This window comes from Saccoglossus kowalevskii, chromosome 4 (assembly GCF_978046115.1).
Source record: "Saccoglossus kowalevskii chromosome 4, keSacKowa6.1, whole genome shotgun sequence".
NCBI lineage: Eukaryota > Metazoa > Hemichordata > Enteropneusta > Harrimaniidae > Saccoglossus > Saccoglossus kowalevskii.
Genome location: NC_140644.1, coordinates 22,554,295 through 22,573,419, shown reverse-complemented (window position 1 = coordinate 22,573,419; position 19,125 = coordinate 22,554,295). Strand labels below are relative to the sequence as shown.

The following is a 19,125-nucleotide window of genomic DNA, read 5'->3' as shown; positions in this document are numbered from 1 at the left end:
GTAGACGCAATAAAGTTAAATACCCGCTCACATGCAGTTATCATAAACACTTTACAAAATGTGTGCCAAGTGAAAACACTTTTTATTACATATTTCTGGTGAAAACACTTTACATAATGTGTTACATGCAAAAACCACCGAAATATTTTTCATCACGTACACTTTTCATAATTATGCAGATTATAAACACTTTAAGTGTTTTTAAAGTGGGGACAAACTTATAAACACTTTGAAATGTTATCGAATGTAACATTTTACTACATTTGTGGTTGATGAACGTTATTAGATCCATGGTTGCTATTACATTTGTAGGTTCTCGCATTGTTGTTTATGTTTTAGCTTCTTAATCCATTTACCTATGAAATTCAAACTTTCTGTATTCAGATTCGTTTAGAATCCGATCATTTACCTTTAGAATGTATTATAAATAATTTCCAACAGTCTAACAATGTAAATATTAGAGAGATCTAAAAAATCTGCCGACCCCGACTCATTAGAAATTGAATGAAATTAGTGGAGAAAATATTTCACGTTGTAGCTAAGGAGTGTAACACATTCATAACATTCAATGGACGTTTCCTAGCATAAACATACAAAATGTGTGATTTAAATGTACGCTAAAGGCATTTTTTTATTCACTGGGTTTTAATTGCGCTATTTTCAATAAATCAAACTCGCTAAATTAAATATACTTGAACATGTAGAATAACAATAGAATTCATTGTTTTCCTGGAAAATTCGTGAACTTGCTCAAAACATCAAAATAGTGAAATTAAATGTCCGTAAATAAAAAGGTTTTAAGATGAAATATGTTCAATATAGGCTATTGTGACAATTTCGTATTTTTAGCAGAGATACAGAAAACCTAAAAGAATTGATTCACACTAAAAATAAATTCAAATCCATTTGTCATCTTAAAAAAAAAAATTTTTGAAAATGAATGAAATAATCCAGTTATTTGTTTACCAAACCCGCATTTATTTTGGGAATCGCTCCGTAATCGAACTAGTACTTATACTTTTCGTTGCGTACATGTTTTCTCTGATCAATTGCAGCTGACTACCATTAAACACATTATCTCACTAAACCATTGAAGTATTGTTGTGTGATGATACATGCAAGTCATGATGGGATTGTTTAAAAAAATATTTGATACAATAATCCTGACGAACTTAATGAATCATTCTGAAATGTGGTGCTATCGACGTTTTGTGCATTTTCAGCGCATTTCTAAAAACACACCAAACGTCACTGTCCTTGTCCAATTTCTTCAGACCACTTGCAAGACGTTTTATCAAATATAGGCGCAATTATATAATTTTATTCCATCTCACTGTTATTCTAGTAAATCCTACAATTTTTTTTAAATATTGAACTGAACATGTTCAAAACATGTTGTAATTACTAGTATTTAAAAGATGCGTGGGATTTACAGCAAGAAACCAGTGTCAGTGTTTTTCGCCCATAGATCTATACATTTGTTCTATATTCTGATCGGTGCGGTGAAATCTCATCCATTGATGAATTAACGACATGTACATATAGAAGTTTTAAAACAAACTTGGATGAATGGGTTTATTATTTTTACTATAAACAAGATAAATCAACATTTTGCAAGACTCGGGTAGGTAAATAAATAAATCACCACAAAATAGACAAACCTGAAATGAGCTGCACATGATGAGGATCACGGAAACAGTTCTCTGGAACTAGTCTAGTCTGTGTTCAAATCCAGAGCGATACTTAATAGTTACCAACATGCATGTCCATCGTGGTATGTTTTCAAGACTGCGCTGCTCCTGTCATGTATTTTGCATAGAATCTGACAGGAGAAATGATATAGCAAGCAAGACATGAACGTACATGTTTACTGTGTGATTCACGAGATATTGAGGACAAATATCATTTTGTTTTAATTTGTTCATTTTTAGAAGCAAATACATCCTAACTTATCATTATAACCACACATTGTATTAAAATTTTACTTTACTTTAAAAAAAAATCATTTGTCTACCCAGCTTTACAATTAAGAAATGACTTTAACAATGATACTGTTTGACCATTGTTATGCTTTGTTTGTATATTATATAATTTTTTTGTATTTCGGGCCACAGAATGTATAGAACAATAAAAACAGAAATCGATCGTGAATAGTCCAAAAATATAAATAAATTTATTAAATAAACAAAGACTTACAAAGTATCACCTCTGTGAGCAAATTTGATATGCTATATTGAAGTGGCGATGAAAAGGGGGAATGTTAGAACTTAGTCGCTGGTGGCGATGTCGAGTAACGGCCGTTAGTTCACAGATCCGCAGAGGTTAGTTCTAACCTGTCGCATTTGCCAAATACCAAACCACGTTCGTCGTAGTTGCATATTTTTATGACAGTAAATATTGAAAAAATAATTAAAATTGCTGAATCACTATGATGAATTTACCATTAATGCAATTCTCATCAGTAAAGTCAGGGTCACCTGGCATTTAAAGAAAAATATTGACTAGCGATTTTCTGGTCTATGCCAAAATATGGAAAAATAAAAGAAAAGTGGTGCGTCGTCATGTCATTTTTTGAACGACTCCGGACCTGAAACAACTCATTTGTTTTTTCTGGTTTCAGTTCACATGTTTGATCTTCGTTCAACTTCAATCCTCGGGCTCCAATCCTACCTGTTCCCTACGTTCGATGTGGGTCTTACATTATAGCACAGTTACTCTCCTGGTAGAGTGACTGTGATTATAGCGACTTACAAATTGTGTGAACATATATTGTTTGTTTACATACAGTCCCCCTAGCCCTCTATAGGGGGACTATGGTTTACACGAAATTCGAACACAGTAACTGCCAGTGTGTGTTTCTTCTTTTATATCTTAAATATCTTAATGTCTGGATCATTTCTGATACATTTTTCTGAAACTTCTAATGCAATAATAATTACTATTATCTTTACTTTATATCCACTAATTATTAATTATTGCCTGAATTGTTCTTATTAAACATCACATTCAAAAAATGTGCATCGATTTAACCAAATGCATACATTAATTACCTAGTTCGATTGTTTCTAGTGCTAACAAAATAAAGTTATGTTCTATCGGGTCATGTATTATTCCAGCCGTAGTTAGAATTGTTTGTTTTTGTCCAAATGAAGCGCCCTTGGTCACATTGATCGGAATTGTCCTGGGCATTTCTCATTCAAAACATTTTAATGCAGATTTCAACTGGTTGCGGAGAATCCCCACCCAGAATTTGAGGTATTTAACTGCTATAATCCTTGCATCACAACCATGTGGCGTGTATCTTAGCAACCGTGGAAACACGCAGCCTGCCGCGTCATCAGCGTCTTTTGTACATTTCACAGGTCATTCACACAACTGGAAGTGTTAAATGGTGTTTTCAATAGTCGAACTAGTAAAACAATCACAATAGTGGTACTGCCTGTCATCTAAATAAACGAACATTGGTACTTCCTGAAAATGTAATCAATATATTGTGTCAAATCACAGTCCCTCTATCATAGATATCATAGATAGAGGGACTGTCGTCAAATACATCATGTTCGTTCATATTTTAATGATCGATGTCGCCAAGTATTAAATTTCGAAAGTGCTACAAATTCTTGAATTTTTGCTGAGTAAAAAGTCCATCACATAAATGAGAAAAAGTAAATACCCGAATTTGTTTTCATGGAAACAGTGGACAACTCTACTTTGGGCCCCAGACCCGGCCCTCGGACAACCAACCCAAAGTGTGAGTGTTGCCATAGACCTATTCATTGATGGACAGTTTGGATACATACATTTGATACTTACACTAGGTCGGGTAAAAATTTAGTTTTTTTAAACAGCCAGATACTAAGAATAATTTACACAAGTTTCACGTTTTTGTTCTCACGAAATCATCCAGCCCACCCCCGTTTCCAAATACTAGTACGAATTCCCGGTCCGGATTAGCCATCAAATATTGGCCTAGGGAGCCTTATTGTAACTCGTGACAGTCACGTGTTTCGAGTGCTTGTTTCATCTTGTGACAGTCATGTGACACGAATTGTTTTGTTTTACGCGACTGTTGGCATTTTTGTTAGGTTTTGTATTTTCTGATAGGTTTTGTTATTAACGCTTTTTTGTAGTGGAACAAAAGAATGTGATTGGTTAATGTGACATCGGAGGTGGCATGTTAATTCCCTGTTGCAAATCTCTGGCAAGCTAAGGATGCTTTATAGTGAAAGGTTTAGGTTACTTTCATGTCAAGCAGAAAACCCATGACGATTGAATTATATTCACATTTATTTTGATAAACAAGCAGCAGTCATCGACCAGGTAAGACAATCTGAGAAAGCTCCGAGTTTCGACAAATCCACCTAAAATATTTTTTTCATATTGCGCATTGATAATGATATATGACATGTTTGCCGGTCGGGCATTTGCTTCGTCTCCTGCAGCCGTTATCTCCAACAATATTATGGGGGATGTCAATGGCAACGTGCAAATGCCGCCCAGTGCAATTCGGGTCATCGTGCGGTCGCTGCGCAATTATACAGTACATTCTTCATTTATATGTTCGACCAGTACTAAATAACGTTTGGCATGATGGGCCATTTTATCGGACATCGTCATATAATATCTAACGTCATCAGAGAAACCACACACGCCTATCAAATCAACACGGATGATCTGATTGACCTACATATTTTCATTGCAGCAGAAATGCAAGAGAAGGTAATGGAACAGAGTTGCCGACAAGCACCAGCTTTAGCTGAAAACCCCGCGCCTCAAAAAGTGAGTGACATAGACCCAGATTTACCCTATTCAGTTATTATTTGTAATAATTGTTAGTAATAGTATATTTTTTATTTTACCTTTAATTTACAACATATAACAACTCTCAAAAGGATTGAAAAAGCAGTTACCAATGAGTACAAACAAATATCATATTACGCTAAATTTCCAGATGGCATGAATGATTTATTATATACTCATATATTTATATACTCTGACCTTGACCTTGTACTTTGGTTGTTGTGCTGTTTAAATTATGACAAGTCATGTTATTCCCTGTTGAACAGAAAATACAGCTTTTTATACCCTGATTGTTCTAAGTGATTTAATCATGTATAGTCGTTTTTTTTGCTCTTAAACTTGGTGACAGAAATTTTAACCTATTTTCAATGTAAAACCCATGTATATCAGCAGTGAGTCGCTGCTGTACTGAAGCACCGTGTTCAATCTTTGGAAATGCGCTGTCTGTGAGAGGGCTCATACCACTAATTGAATTTCCATAGACGACACTGTTAACATATGACGAGATTGCTATATGAAAATGATGAAGAAAGTTGAAAACATGGCCCAAAAATGGGAAATTAACATGCCAGTAATCAACCATATGAAAAAAACTAACATGTTGGCCAGCTCAAACTCTTACAAATCTCAGGTAAACAAGACACACCTACTGTATTTAGATTGCACCTAGAGAAATCACTGGAAAAACACCAAGATTAGAACATCCAAATACACACAGAATAAACCCACAAGTACACAGCCGCTAAGTAGTAAACAAGAGACCACATGTTGGTCTCACCTTTGACTCAGGTGATTAAGCCCTCAAACAGGGAGCACCTGAGAAAAAAAATATTTAAAAAATTTCATTGGTTCTTTCAAGGCATTTAAATTGAGGGCTACGAGCAGCCATTGGTTAATTAGTGGCATGAGACCTTAAGAGAAATAAGAAAGTTTAATAAAGTTCTTGTTGATCTTATATATGATGGAATATCATTAGACGAGTAATTTCCCATGCAAAAAAAATCCACAAAATTTAAACCCTGGGAGCAGCCATTGGTTAATTAGTGGCATGAGACCTGAGAGTGACTATGCATAGATGCACCACAACCCTATGGAAGCCGTGGTCGATTTCTCATTTTTTCTGCCTTCGTAAAGAATAACACAGGAGAGTAACTCTAGTTTAAATAGTATGTTTGTTTGCCAAAAAAATTATGTTCTTCAAGGTTTCCATCCACACACAATTCCTGGCATTTATTTACACAGAATAGTCAATGATCAGATTGTGTTTCACATTCGAATCTAAGAAACCAAAAAATTAGCTTGTGCATGTGATAATAATATTATACCCTGTGCTTATTAGTCCCCGTTCGGACGTAGTCCGAAAACGGGGACTTATGTTTTGCCCTGTGTGCGTCCGTCCGTCCATGCGTCTGTCCGTGATCACCTGTATCTCGAACATGAATGGACCGATTAAGTTCAAACTTCACTCATACATCACACATTATATGGGACATATGCACATGCATTTCTTTCATGATCCGATTAACTATAGCCGAATAGCGGCCATTTTAAGGCCGAAAATGCATCAAAATCGCACATTTTCACCATTCCGGACCCGGATCTCAGTTATGCATGGACGGATTTCGTTCAAATTTGGTACATACATTAAACATAATAGGACCTTGATGCACGTCATTTTTTTTTTCGGATCAAGTTCGAAATGGCCGACTGGCGGCCATTTTGTTTTAAAGAATTCAGTTCTGGATCTGTATCCGAGACATGTCTGGATTGATCAAGTTCAAACTTCACACACACAAGGTACATCATGTCGCAAATATGTATGTGCATTTGTTTCATGATCCGATTAACGATAGCCGAATAGCGGCCATTTTAAGGCCGAAAATGCATCAAAATCGCACATTTTCACCATTCCGGACCCGGATCTCAGTTATTCATGGACGGATTTCGTTCAAATTTGGTACATACATTAAACATAATAGGACCTTGATGCACGTCATTTTTTTTTCCGGATCAAGTTCGAAATAGCCGACTGGCGGCCATTTTGTTTTGAAGAATTCAGTTCTGGATCCATATCCAAGACATGTCTGGATTGATCAAGTCCAAACTTCACACACACATGGTACATCATGTCACAAATAGATACGTGCATTTGTTTTGTGATCCGATTAGCTGAATGATGGCCATTTTAAGGCCGAAAATGTATCAAAATCACGTATTTTCCCAATTCCGGAACCGGATCTCAGTCATGCATGTATAGATTTTGTTCAGATTTAGTACAATGTGTTGTACATATGCAGGTGCATTTCGGTCATGATCTGCTTTGAATGTATATGTCACTCAAATATGAACGGAACGGGGACGTGTCATTGACAATGACTTGTGTCACTTGTATTTTTCCCGGCTGAACAAAAAAATAATAATAGGGAATAATATATTATTACCTCACTGTATTCACTTATGTTATAGTAGTCAAATAAAATTATTATTATATATAGAATATATTTTTTCAAATGTAGTTTCTCACCCCCTTGGCTATTATCGTCGAGTTTTTGTCAAACTGTGGTAAAACAAAACCAGAAAAAAACATTAAAAAAATATATTTCATATAAATGACTTTTAGTTAGAAGTAGTTACTTCCTACCTTATTTAGACATTAAATTTAGTACCTCAAGGAAATCTTTCTTTCCTACTGTGCCATGAAGATATGTGTAAAATTAAAACAACATTTTTGTTTCAAGACAAACATGCTTTTTGATATTTACCTTAAAATTGGTTATTAAACCAATTTTACTGTACTTCTGTGAAATCTGGTCAAATGAAAATATTTCAACATTCAAATTAACAGACTTCACCATGGCTATAGACTTGTTGCATAATAAATTTTGTAAATATAATTACAAAGCTGAAACATAAACAATGCTTATTAATTGTCTAATTTACATGATAATAATTTAGCTAATTTTTAGCTGTTCCTTGACTCTTCCACTCATATCTAATATATCACATAGTTTAGGTTAAACTCGATGCATATTAATTACCAAATTTGCATACTAATTAGCCAACTTAAAGCATTTTCATTTGTTTCTCAAAAACCATTTCAACGGATTTTAATGAATCTTTTTACAATGTGTTGGCATTTTTGTTTCAGTGGTAAAAGTAACTGTAGAGACATGAATAGGTGTGAACTCCCATGTTAAATATAAACCTCTGCGATGTATGTAGAATAACATAGAATTAACACACTGATAATAAATAATTACAAAGGTGATTGAACCCTTCATTTCTCTGCATGTGTAAACAAAGCTATAGTTCTGTGTTAAGGGCTAAGATTATAGAGTGGATTACGTTACAGTGAACAATGGCAAACCAAAAAAATCAAAAGTATGTACGCAATATAAACAACATCACCTGGACAATGATTGACAGTATTATAAATGCAAATAATTTACCACTCAAAAAAAGATCTGGTCAGTAAAACAACAAATAAATACCAAATATGGAAAGTGATAAATATTCAGGTCAAAGGTCATTTATTTGTGCAACTATATTAGTATGTACATACTGGTAGTGTTAATAAAAGTGAAAGATGGTATAATGACTGTGTACATATTGGATATAATTGAGAAGAGTTAGCGTTGTTGTTTTATTCCTTCTGTGTGTTTCTTGACAGTATTCATTTTAATGGCTCGATATAGTCTAGTAAGTCACATACTAGTACCATTTCCATGGTTATTAATTACGGTATTTGTTATCCCACTTACTGCATGCTAGTATTAAGTTGTTAAGGCAGTTAATTTAATTCCAGTTAAGTGTAATAGTAATCAGCAATAGGTTCATTACTATTGATTGCAGAGGAACTATTTTTTTGTTAAATGATGTTGTTTATGATTTTATCATAAACAGTTTATATAGAATACATATTCATCAAGTCTGTTTTGTTATCTTTGTTTGTACTTGTGTTTTGCATCCTGACTGAGCGCGATGTCCCGATGACATGTACACCTCTACCATCATATTTTCTTTCCTCAGGGCTATCTTTGTATGCTATTTTTATTGCTACTCTATTCAAATATTTTACATGTTGAAAACATTGAGTCTCACACTGATGCACACTCAGAGAAGAATTTCAATTGATTCACAAATAATTCAAACAATTTTGTTATATCATATAAACTAGTATAGATTTTATGACTGGACTTGTTTCAAGTTATGGTTTGTGACATACTAGTACCCTTCAAATTATATTAACCAATACACTGATTTCTGGAAGTATACACATGTAAGAGTAAAAGTTACTAAGGCTAGGAAAAAAAAAAATTCTCTGTTTCTCATTTCATGGAAATTTCAAAATTAGGCGGCGAGGCGTTTTTTTAAATTTTTTTTTGGAATACAGAGCTAAAATGGGGGAAATATGAGACAAGTGCGAGTACAAGCGCATTGTGGAATGCATAGTTCAAAATGATGCGCGCGGAAACGAGAAACAGTGATATTTTCTTCTCTGCCTAACGGATTATAGGTTGGTATCTATTATGTTTGTTTTTAAAGTCAATTCATTGTACCTTTATTGAGAGCAGCTTTCAAATTTTAGACCAACATGGATGGCATCAGTCACTGCATCCTTGCTGGCGGGTTTACTTTGACACAAACTATGTTTCTACAACCACAAGGGCATCTTAATTTGGGGCTTATTTCTGTGTGATACAAGACTTTTCTATTTTGTGTGGCTGCCTTTGTTTACCAACTATTAGCCACAGGCTATTGCAGGATTCAGTCACATGACTTTCAAACTGATATCAACATTTTCTGACTGTGCACCCATTACTTTATATATATAACTTTTCTGTTGTTGCTTTAATTTCAGACTGATCGCTTGGCCCAGTCTTTTGACTCGATCAGGAAGTATATGTTCATTACTGGATCAGCACTATTAGTATTCATTGCACTTCGTAACTCCCTGACATGGCATCTGCAGCGGTTCTGGGGAGCCTCAGGGAACTTTTGGCAGTACCGATGGGAGCAGGTTTATGATTACTGGGAAGGCGACGCCTGGACCTTAGCTGTGATTGGTAAGTACCATATATCTCTTGTGTTGTCCAATGTCAAAATTTCATTGTGTATTTTATTGCTATATACTGATAGAAAATTGTGTATTCTAAAGATGTAATAAAGTTATTTTTATGTTAGATTAAAATAAAAGAATATGAAGTGTATTACCAAATTATCCAAATAACAATTTTCGTTCACCATGTGCCAGAATAGGCGGAAAATTGTGCCTTTTTGGGGAAAATAAAAAATTTGAAATGATTTGCGTAGTCACTGATTAACACAACACTTTTAAAATGAAGATATAGAAATGTATATTTTATAACAGTATTATTTACACAATTTATTTACATACCTTAAGAATTTATGTGGAGAAACAGTCAAAATAGAAAGTATAGTTATTCTTGTGTCACCTCTAGGTACTGTTGTTGTGACTACCATTCCATATTGGTTGTTTGCCTCAATGTTTTTATTCATCGACTATACTGGTAAACCTGCTTTTCTGCTAAAGTACAAGACGCAACCAGAAAAAAATGCACCGGTAAATGACATTTACTGTTCCTCCAATCTTTGATAGCATTGTCAGTTCGGTATGACATTATGTTGTTGGTTATCAGGGGCTATGTCATCCATTTGATTCTGAACTATATGCTATGAGGTTATTACAAGGATACTGCGAAGTATGCAAGTAGGAGTGCAGTGAATTTATCAACTAATGTGGAGGTTAATGCGTTCCTGTTCTGTCCTATTGCATGCTTTGCGATATTATTGTGATATCCTTACTATTATACAATTCTCCTGCTTTTAGTAACAATTTAGGGAAGAGTAGGAAATCAAACGGGCGGTGCACCGCGGTGTACCGCAGAACGCCGGGGAGAGCCGCGGACTGCTTATAATTAGGGGTCTCTACCGCTGTACGGGTCTCTACCACGGTTCTCGGTAATGTGTGAAATACGTACTTAACAGTTTCTTTGTGATTCCACGAGTCATTGTTTTAAAATCCGATGCTGTAAATGAATACGATATGTGCGCTTGTTTAGTATTTAGTACATGTATTTAGCGTAAATTTCCAAAGTGATGCGATACAATTTTTCATGGTACATGTAGGTATACCTTTATTACACTGGAATAAAGTCTACAATTGAAAAGAGGACGATTTACAAAGTTTCAGCGTATCCAAAACCGTATCCTGGTTCTTGATTGATTTGACAGTATCATGTTCACCATTTGTGTCACATTCCAGAAAAAATGGCCAGCAAACGAGAAACGGGCGAACTAATCAAAACAGGTCAGGCTGTCGGCATTGCACTGACAATGACATGATTATTTTCTGTTTCGTTTCATAAATCTTGCCTTGCGCATGTATTCTTGGTTGACAGAATCTTCTTTAAACAAAAGACGATATTTTTCTGTTACATGTTCGTGTTCCATGGTACTCGTGAGCGTGTGAACCGCTGAGGTCATTGCCCGTTACTGTGCCAACCGCACGTAGTTCAAAAGAACCTGACGTTGTTTTTTTTCACTCGAAATGTAAGCGATCGAATACTCTGCGTTCAAAGTACGCTGCCCCGATTTTGAAATTACAGTAAATTGTAACGCATGGATTTTATTTACATGAAATTTAGTTTATTTCAAAATGATATAGATGTCAAACCATAATTATTATTATTTGAAATGTTGTTTCTTGACTTGACTTTTCTGGCTTTAATGTTTTGTGTGTGCGTGTTTGCTTACAATATCATTATCAACAACAGTTATTCAGTGGCCCCGTCTCGACTAAGCCGCGTAGTTATAAATTATACAAATTACTGTGTACGAAAGCAACGCAATTTCAAGTCGACAATGTTGAAATATTCACAACCCGTACGTAAACAACGGAAAATAAGTTTGCGTAATTATTACAAAGGCAACGCATTATCAAGTCGACAAAGTTTAAATATTCACAGCCAGTACGTAGACAACGGAAAATAAGTTTGCGTAATTATTGCAAAGGCAACGCATTATCAAGTCGGCAATGTTGAAATATTCACAACCCGTACGTAAACAACGGAAAATAAGTTTGTGTAATTATTACAAAGGCAACGCATTATCAAGTCGGCAAAGTTTAAATATTCACTGCCAGTACGTAGACAACAGAAAATAAGTTTGCGTAATTATTGCAAAGGCAACGCATTATCAAGTCGGCAATGGTGAAATATTCACAACCAGAACGGTAACAATTTTTACGTAGGCAACGCAGAGCCAGTAAAAATTTGCGTAATGGGATGTGTATAATAACAAGGTCAACGCACGGAGCGCGAATGGTCACCAAGGTAACAACCCACTTGTTCAGCGCGTGACTAGGGGTTAAACTTGGGCCAAGGTTTATTAGACTAGTCAGTTTCGCCAAGAAATGCGCTATTTTTTTCGCTGATCACCCAGTTGTTGTAGTATATATTGTAGCACCAAGTGTGTGACACTCCCTCTTCGACTTCGGCTTGCTTTTCCTACTTAGTGCATGGTCTCGAGGTAACGTAAACTGCGGCCTCTCATCGAGTGTTTTACACTTGGAACTTATACTTCGCCCGATTATATTGGTATACGCGAAACATTAATCTTTTAAAATAAATCCTGAGACCATACATGATGTAAATTCAAAATAATGTGATATTATTTTACATTATGTGAGGTCTACATTATTCTGGGTTGCTTTGCGATGTTATACCAAGACTCGTGAAAATAAAATAGTGTTCTTCTGCAAACTAATAGAGACGATTTTTCCAATCTTCTGGTACCACTCGATTTTTATTATTTAAACTTGGCGGCAAGTAACCTTTAGTTTCCCAGTCTATTGTGTCCATTCATAGTCTTAACAATAGGGTGTAAATTGCCATGCGAGCCTACCGCACACGACCGCGGTAAACCGGGGTCATGGAATCTATGCATAAATTTGCATAAAATGCGGTCGACCGGCGAGCACCCACCACCACCGCGGTAATGACCGCGGTTAACCGCGAGTTTGATTTCCTACTCTTCCCTTAATGAGAGATAACATAGCTGCAAAGAACATTTTGTTCAGTAACGGTATTCTGTTTTCATGAAACGCTGATGGCGCTTCTACTTCAGAAGTACTGAAACAAAGGAAAGTGCATGAATGTGATGTAAACATGACGCACAATCTCCAAATAAGGAAAACATTCAAATGTGTCTATAACACTGAAACATGCCCTTATAATAGTGTTTTACGGATGGGTAAATTCTACTGTTTTCAGTGTATAATAATGTTGTTTATTTCCAGGTTGATCCAGTTCGTTTTCGTAACGCAATCCTGACTGTTATATTCAACCAAACAGTTTTCTCGGTACCATTTATATGTGTAATGTACCACATCTATACATGGAGAGGTGTGGATTTTGGTCGTGAATTGCCGACATTTCAGTGGGTTATATTTGAGCTGGTTGTCTTCAACCTGGTAGAAGAGTTTGGATTCTATTACACTCACAGGTGAACTAACCACTGCTTATTTTTTTGAAACATTTTACTGATGATTCAAATAAATAATTGTGAAATGACATACCGGTAAACTTTGAATGCATGCTCAAAGTGAATTAATGAAATGGTTAGGCACTAATTCTCATTGTAGACTGAATACCAATTCAATTTTGTCAACTTTTGAATTTTTATCATAAATTATTTTAGATGCTATTTTTGGTTTGTGTGCACTTCTAGAGATGCTTGTATAACAGAACTGACTACCAAACAAATCGGAAACCTGACTGTTCCTTGTTATCCAAACATGCAGAATATATAATTGAATTGCTGTTAATGCTCTCTGTAATTGTATGCTAATCATATGCTAATTTTATGCTGTGCAGGACATTACATCATCCAGCTCTCTACAAGCACATCCATAAGTTACACCATGAGTGGACAGCACCTATAAGTGTTATATCTCTGTATGCTCACCCAGTTGAACACATCTTATCAAATATGCTGCCTCCTATGCTGGGACCACTTATAATGGGATCACATATAGCAACTAGCTGGTTGTGGTTTGTCATTGCTTTGCTATCAACCAATGTTGCTCACTGCGGATACCATTTCCCACTGTTGCCGTCTCCTGAAGCACACGACTTTCACCATCTAAAGTAAGTTGACATTCTTTTAGTATTGTGTTCAAGTGGATATAGGAATATATTTTTGAGTCTGGAGACAAATGCCATCATTGAATGCTTTAATGCTATTTACTGACAGGTAGAATTATTCATTTCATTATATTTACTGCCATTGGATTGAGCACTGGGACAGTATAATAAGGAGAGTACTAGTAGTAGGAGTGTACTAGCTCTTAATGAATGAACCATGGCATTGTGGGATACCATTGTCTCTATTATGTAATACTTGCGTTGGTCACTGACTAGCTATTTCAATTTGACCTCAAAAAGTTTCTATCCTACAAAAACGATTTTATTTTTTAATGAAGTCAAAAAAATCTTGGAGTATTTGTAGTTCTTTTTTTTCTATCCAATCATGGACAAAAATAACAGAAAATGAAAAAAAAACACATCCAAGACGAGAAAATGGTTCGGTCCAAGTGTAAATATGTGCTTCAAATACAACAACCAACTGCTATGCCATACTACTGTCCGATTATCAATTTGTATTTAATGGTGAATGTAGTCTAATGGCATGATTTCAGTGGGGGGGGGGGACTAAAAGAATTAAGTTTTTTATCCTACATTGAACTTTTGATGTTGTCCCTCAGTGCATCTGCATCTCAATAAACATATTATTTCATTGTTTCTCAGGTTCACTAATAACTTTGGCGTCCTTGGAGTATTGGATCGGCTACATGGAACCGATGAACAATTCCGTGCTAGCAAAGCTTACCAACGTCATTTTATGCTTTTATCCTTGACACCGGTATCCCAGCAATTCCCGGACAGTCCAAAGAAGAAATCAGAATAAAGCATTGGTTTACCCACGGTTACTAAAAAAGACGGTTAGGAAACGAACCATGTTCTTTTCATTGGATGCGTGTCGCGGGTAAACATTTGAAACAAAAGACGTACTAATCTGTGATAAATCATTAACATAAAATGTAGACAGGAAATCACACAATTATGACGTCATTTTCCCCAGAGTTCATTACAATCAACAACTGCATGTCATTTTATTATGTCTCTGTCGATATTTTCAGTAATACTAAAGTGTAAGTTGTTCCAGTGAATCCTGACAAAACCTGTCGCTCGGTTTAAACTCAATACAAATTCGCCTGTCTTGTATGGCATTTTCGTTTCTAAATAACAAGATCGGCAGAAAACTGAAATAAAAAACCAACAAAACATGATCAGAAAAAAAGACGTCAAAGAAACCATACAAGTGTTTATATTTCAGCCAGGCGAAAGTTTTAATGAGGAGCCATGATACCACGTACATTTTGTTGGAAATAAACAAAATATGCGATAAGATAACTGAAATGACCCGCCCATGCTCTACAAAATGCATGTAAGCAGACCAAATATGCAACAACAGGCAGTTCCAATGAAATTAAACAGTTAAAAAGGGTTCGAAAAATTGATTTGGCGAAGAGACTGCTAGAAAGTTGTACCGACAGTTCAATGTGTTCAAAAATTGTAGCGTTGATTAAAACCACATTTAACGGCACGCTGAATACTGCAACATGAAAAATTTTCCAAAAAACTGAAACAAGGACAGACAAGAACAATTAAACAGGCATTTTATGAAACTGGCGGGAAAATGTTGAATACATTTTCAACAATTTCTACGGGGTCTACAAAAAAAGTGTTACGACTTTAAACAAAATGGCTGATACAGTGACGAGATAGCAAAACGATAAAATTTACTCTAATAAGCCCCCAAATCGCACACAACCTTCATAAGTACACACAGTAGTATACTAAAAATTCATTTGGTAGTATTTTTTATAATATAATGTATTTTAAAATAGTGACTTGGGGGTTAGAATTTTTGTCATATTTTCTACCGGGACCCCAGCTTACCCTCATGACAACAGTGAAAACGATAAATGACGATTCTCGATTCTGAATGTTTTCACAGTCACAAAGAGTACTCATCCGAAATGTACGTGTGGTTCTTCGTAGAGCGTGTTCACTAAACGTGGATATTCTATCGAAAACGAGCTTAAAATTTCAAATTCGCGGAACATCAAGTGATCGACACAAAAATGAAACAAAATGGTGGGCCTTGAAATCTCAAGCAATAGAGGGCGTACACAGCGCGATACGCATCCTTGAGGGATTAGGCAGATTCACACATTTTAACAATAGTGTTTCCTAACCGTCTTTTTTAGTAACCGTGGTTTACCCAACTGAATGTAGTGATTAAGTGTGTGTGTCTTGTATGGTGGAAGTTCAGTGATATTATATGTGTATTTTGTAGGACTTCTTGTCTGCAGATCACTAATAAAAACATGTACGATATGATTCAATTCGTAAAAATCAAATGTAAATATTCCCTGTTATTACAGGTAAACCTGTCCAAACTTCTGTCAACACCAAACCTTGCGTAAACCCAAATTCTGTCAACACCAAACCTTGCATAAATCCAAATTCTGCCAATACCGAACCTTGTGTAAATCCAAAGCCTGTCAACACCAAACCTTGCGTAAACCCAAATCCTGTCAACACCAAACCTTGCATAAATCCAAATCCTGTCACCGAACCTTGTGTAAACCCAAATCCTGTCAACACCAAACCTTGCGTAAACCCAAATCCTGTCAACACCAAACCTTGCATAAACCCAAATCCTGTCAACACCGAACCTTGCATAAACCCAAATCCTGTCAACACCAAACCTTGCATAAACCCAAATCCTGTCAACACCAAACCTTGCATAAACCCAAATCCTGTCAACACCAAACCTTGCATAAACCCAAATCCTGTCAACACCAAACCTTGCATAAACCCAAATCCTGTCAACACCAAACCTTGCATAAACCCAAATCCTGTCAACACTAAACCTTGCATAAATCCAAATCCTGTCACCGAACCTTGTGTAAACCCATGGTTTATACATATACATGTATTTGTACAAAATGTAGTATTGTCAGTGTTTAGTGTGAGTGAGATTGAGTGAGTGACTAAATTTTTTTCAATATTCATATGGTTGATGGCATGATTATGAGTTTCACTATGCCTCATCATTGATAACTTTTACAATATACTGTGGAATACTTTATTTTCGCTGGAATTAATTTTCGCTGAAAAGGCTTTTTGGGCGTTTTGCTTGGAATTTATTTTCACTGATTTTTCATGAGTTTAATGTGAAATATAGGGAAAAAAGTATATTCACTGGATTTTATTTTCACGGAATCGTCCCTTCAGCGAAAATAGCGAAAATAAATTCCAAGCGAAAATAAAGTATTCTACAGTAGTAAAAATAGTAAAGATCTACGGGCAGCGTCATATTTTTTTTTTTGGTTTAAAATATACATTTGATTAGTTTATCATGACACCATTTGCAGCTTTTTATTTACCGGTAATGGTATATTTATATACATATTTAAAATTCCATTATATTGTGTATTGCATGTTTAAAGGCACTTTTTGTGAGTTCATGTGGGCATTACAAATGTTTTCAAATGTAAAAAAGAAAAATACATAGTTGGTAATATGCTTTTAACACCATTGTTGCATTGTTAACATCACATTGAATGCATCACCTTATGTTTTTAACACTGCATCAACATCACTTTGTTAGCATTCCAATGTTAACCTCATATTACGAACACTACCTAACATTGTAAACATTCTATGATTTACACATTCTACAGTCACTTTTAATCTGTAGTGTAGTTTAACTTTACACACAAGTGATTTACACTTGTTTTCTGGTACACTAATCATGTATTTATTGTTTGCATGAATATTTTATCTACACACAGTGTGACACCATCTCAGGTTTTTATAGCTATTGTAATTTATGAAGTTTTCTCCAGTCTCTCAACTGTATACAACGAACGAAATGCAAAATTATGTAATATTTGTCGATGTAGTTGTGCTAAGTGTTTATTTTAACAATCAATGTACATCCTCAATCTGTGTTAATTACAACAAACGCTATAACTGTACAAACACTGATGCAATATCACTGTTATACAATTTTGGCTACTAAAGATAAAATACATGTTTGATGTTATATACCTAATTAGCTGGGACGGAAACTGAATATGTGTATACAATTCGACAGTTTATGAAGTTTACTATATTAGGTAGCAATTTTACCTTATCAAAAACTTAACTTTGATTGGTGCTTATGTTTTTTTCCCCAAGTGGTTAATTATTCATCAGATACTTATTTTCAAATGTACACTTATCTGTATTGGGCATCACTGAGGTGAATGAATGTCATTATCATTACATTCATTATCTTATTCAAAGTTTGCCAAAATGTTGGAATAAATGCAGTAATAATATATGTATGTATCTTTGTCAGTCTATACAAGTGATAGTATGTATTGGTATACCTAATGTGCCAGTGTTAATTGCTGGGTACTTATTCCACTCGGGGTGACTGCAGGCATATTTTCAAATAGCAAGGCTGAATTAGTGCACAATGCACTCATAGGGGTCACCTTTTTGTATCAAAATTTGAAAATTAAAAAGTTTAATAAATACTCTAAAGATTTTACATGTAATGACTGAATACACATTAAATGAGAAAAAGGAAGTTGAATAATTACTAGCGAAATAAACGGCCCACGGGATTTTGAACTGTGATAAATCAATAAAAACAATGTTTTATAAATGAAATAATGTTCTTAATTCAAATTATGTTTTTTGGTTTTGACAAGTCATTACTTTTATGTGGATTAGCCATGAACCCCTGAGGTTTGCCAGTGAGTTAGTTGATTTATAGTTTATTTTATTTATCAAAAGTAATTGTCACAATAGTTTAAGCTTGTGTGAGACTGTACGCTAAAAAAACAGTAAAACAGAATTTAAATTAAGCTTTCACTATCATTACTCCCATTATGCATCACAAGCTATCACTACTTTAGTAATGAAACCCTACTACAAGGCAGTACTCCCATGATGCATCTCGAGCTATCACTAATTTAGTAATGAAGCCCTACGACATGGCGGTACTCTCATGGTGCATTACAAGATATCACTACTTTAGTAATGAAACCCTACAACATGGCAGTACTCCCTAGATGCATCACAAGATATCACTACTTTAGTAATGAAACCCTACGACAAGGCAGTACTCCCATGGTGCATCACAAGCTATCACTACATTAGTAATGAAACCCTACAA

The 19,125-nt window shown here is 35.2% G+C and overlaps 1 protein-coding gene across 1 annotated transcript; it reads left to right on the top strand.

The window, feature by feature from the left end:
- The first annotated feature begins 4,171 nt into the window (after nucleotides 1–4,171).
- Nucleotides 4,172–18,280, top strand: LOC100373768 (fatty acid hydroxylase domain-containing protein 2-like). Its single transcript, XM_002733982.4, has 7 exons — nucleotides 4,172–4,320; nucleotides 4,703–4,779; nucleotides 9,662–9,866; nucleotides 10,263–10,384; nucleotides 13,121–13,326; nucleotides 13,698–13,970; nucleotides 14,631–18,280. The coding sequence occupies exons 2-7, from the start codon at nucleotides 4,708–4,710 to the stop codon at nucleotides 14,788–14,790; spliced, it is 1,038 nt and encodes a 345-aa protein (XP_002734028.1). The 5' UTR covers nucleotides 4,172–4,320; nucleotides 4,703–4,707; the 3' UTR covers nucleotides 14,791–18,280.
- The last annotated feature ends 845 nt before the right edge of the window (nucleotides 18,281–19,125 follow it).

Excerpts from the sequence above, each read along its gene's own strand:
- LOC100373768 (XM_002733982.4), top strand. The coding sequence starts at position 4,708 with ATGCAAGAGAAGGTAATGGAACAGAGTTGCCGACAAGCACCAGCTTTA. Across the intron at positions 10,385-13,120 it reads AACCAGAAAAAAATGCACCG|GTTGATCCAGTTCGTTTTCG; the intron begins GTAAATGACATT and ends GTTTATTTCCAG. Across the intron at positions 13,971-14,630 it reads CACGACTTTCACCATCTAAA|GTTCACTAATAACTTTGGCG; the intron begins GTAAGTTGACAT and ends ATTGTTTCTCAG.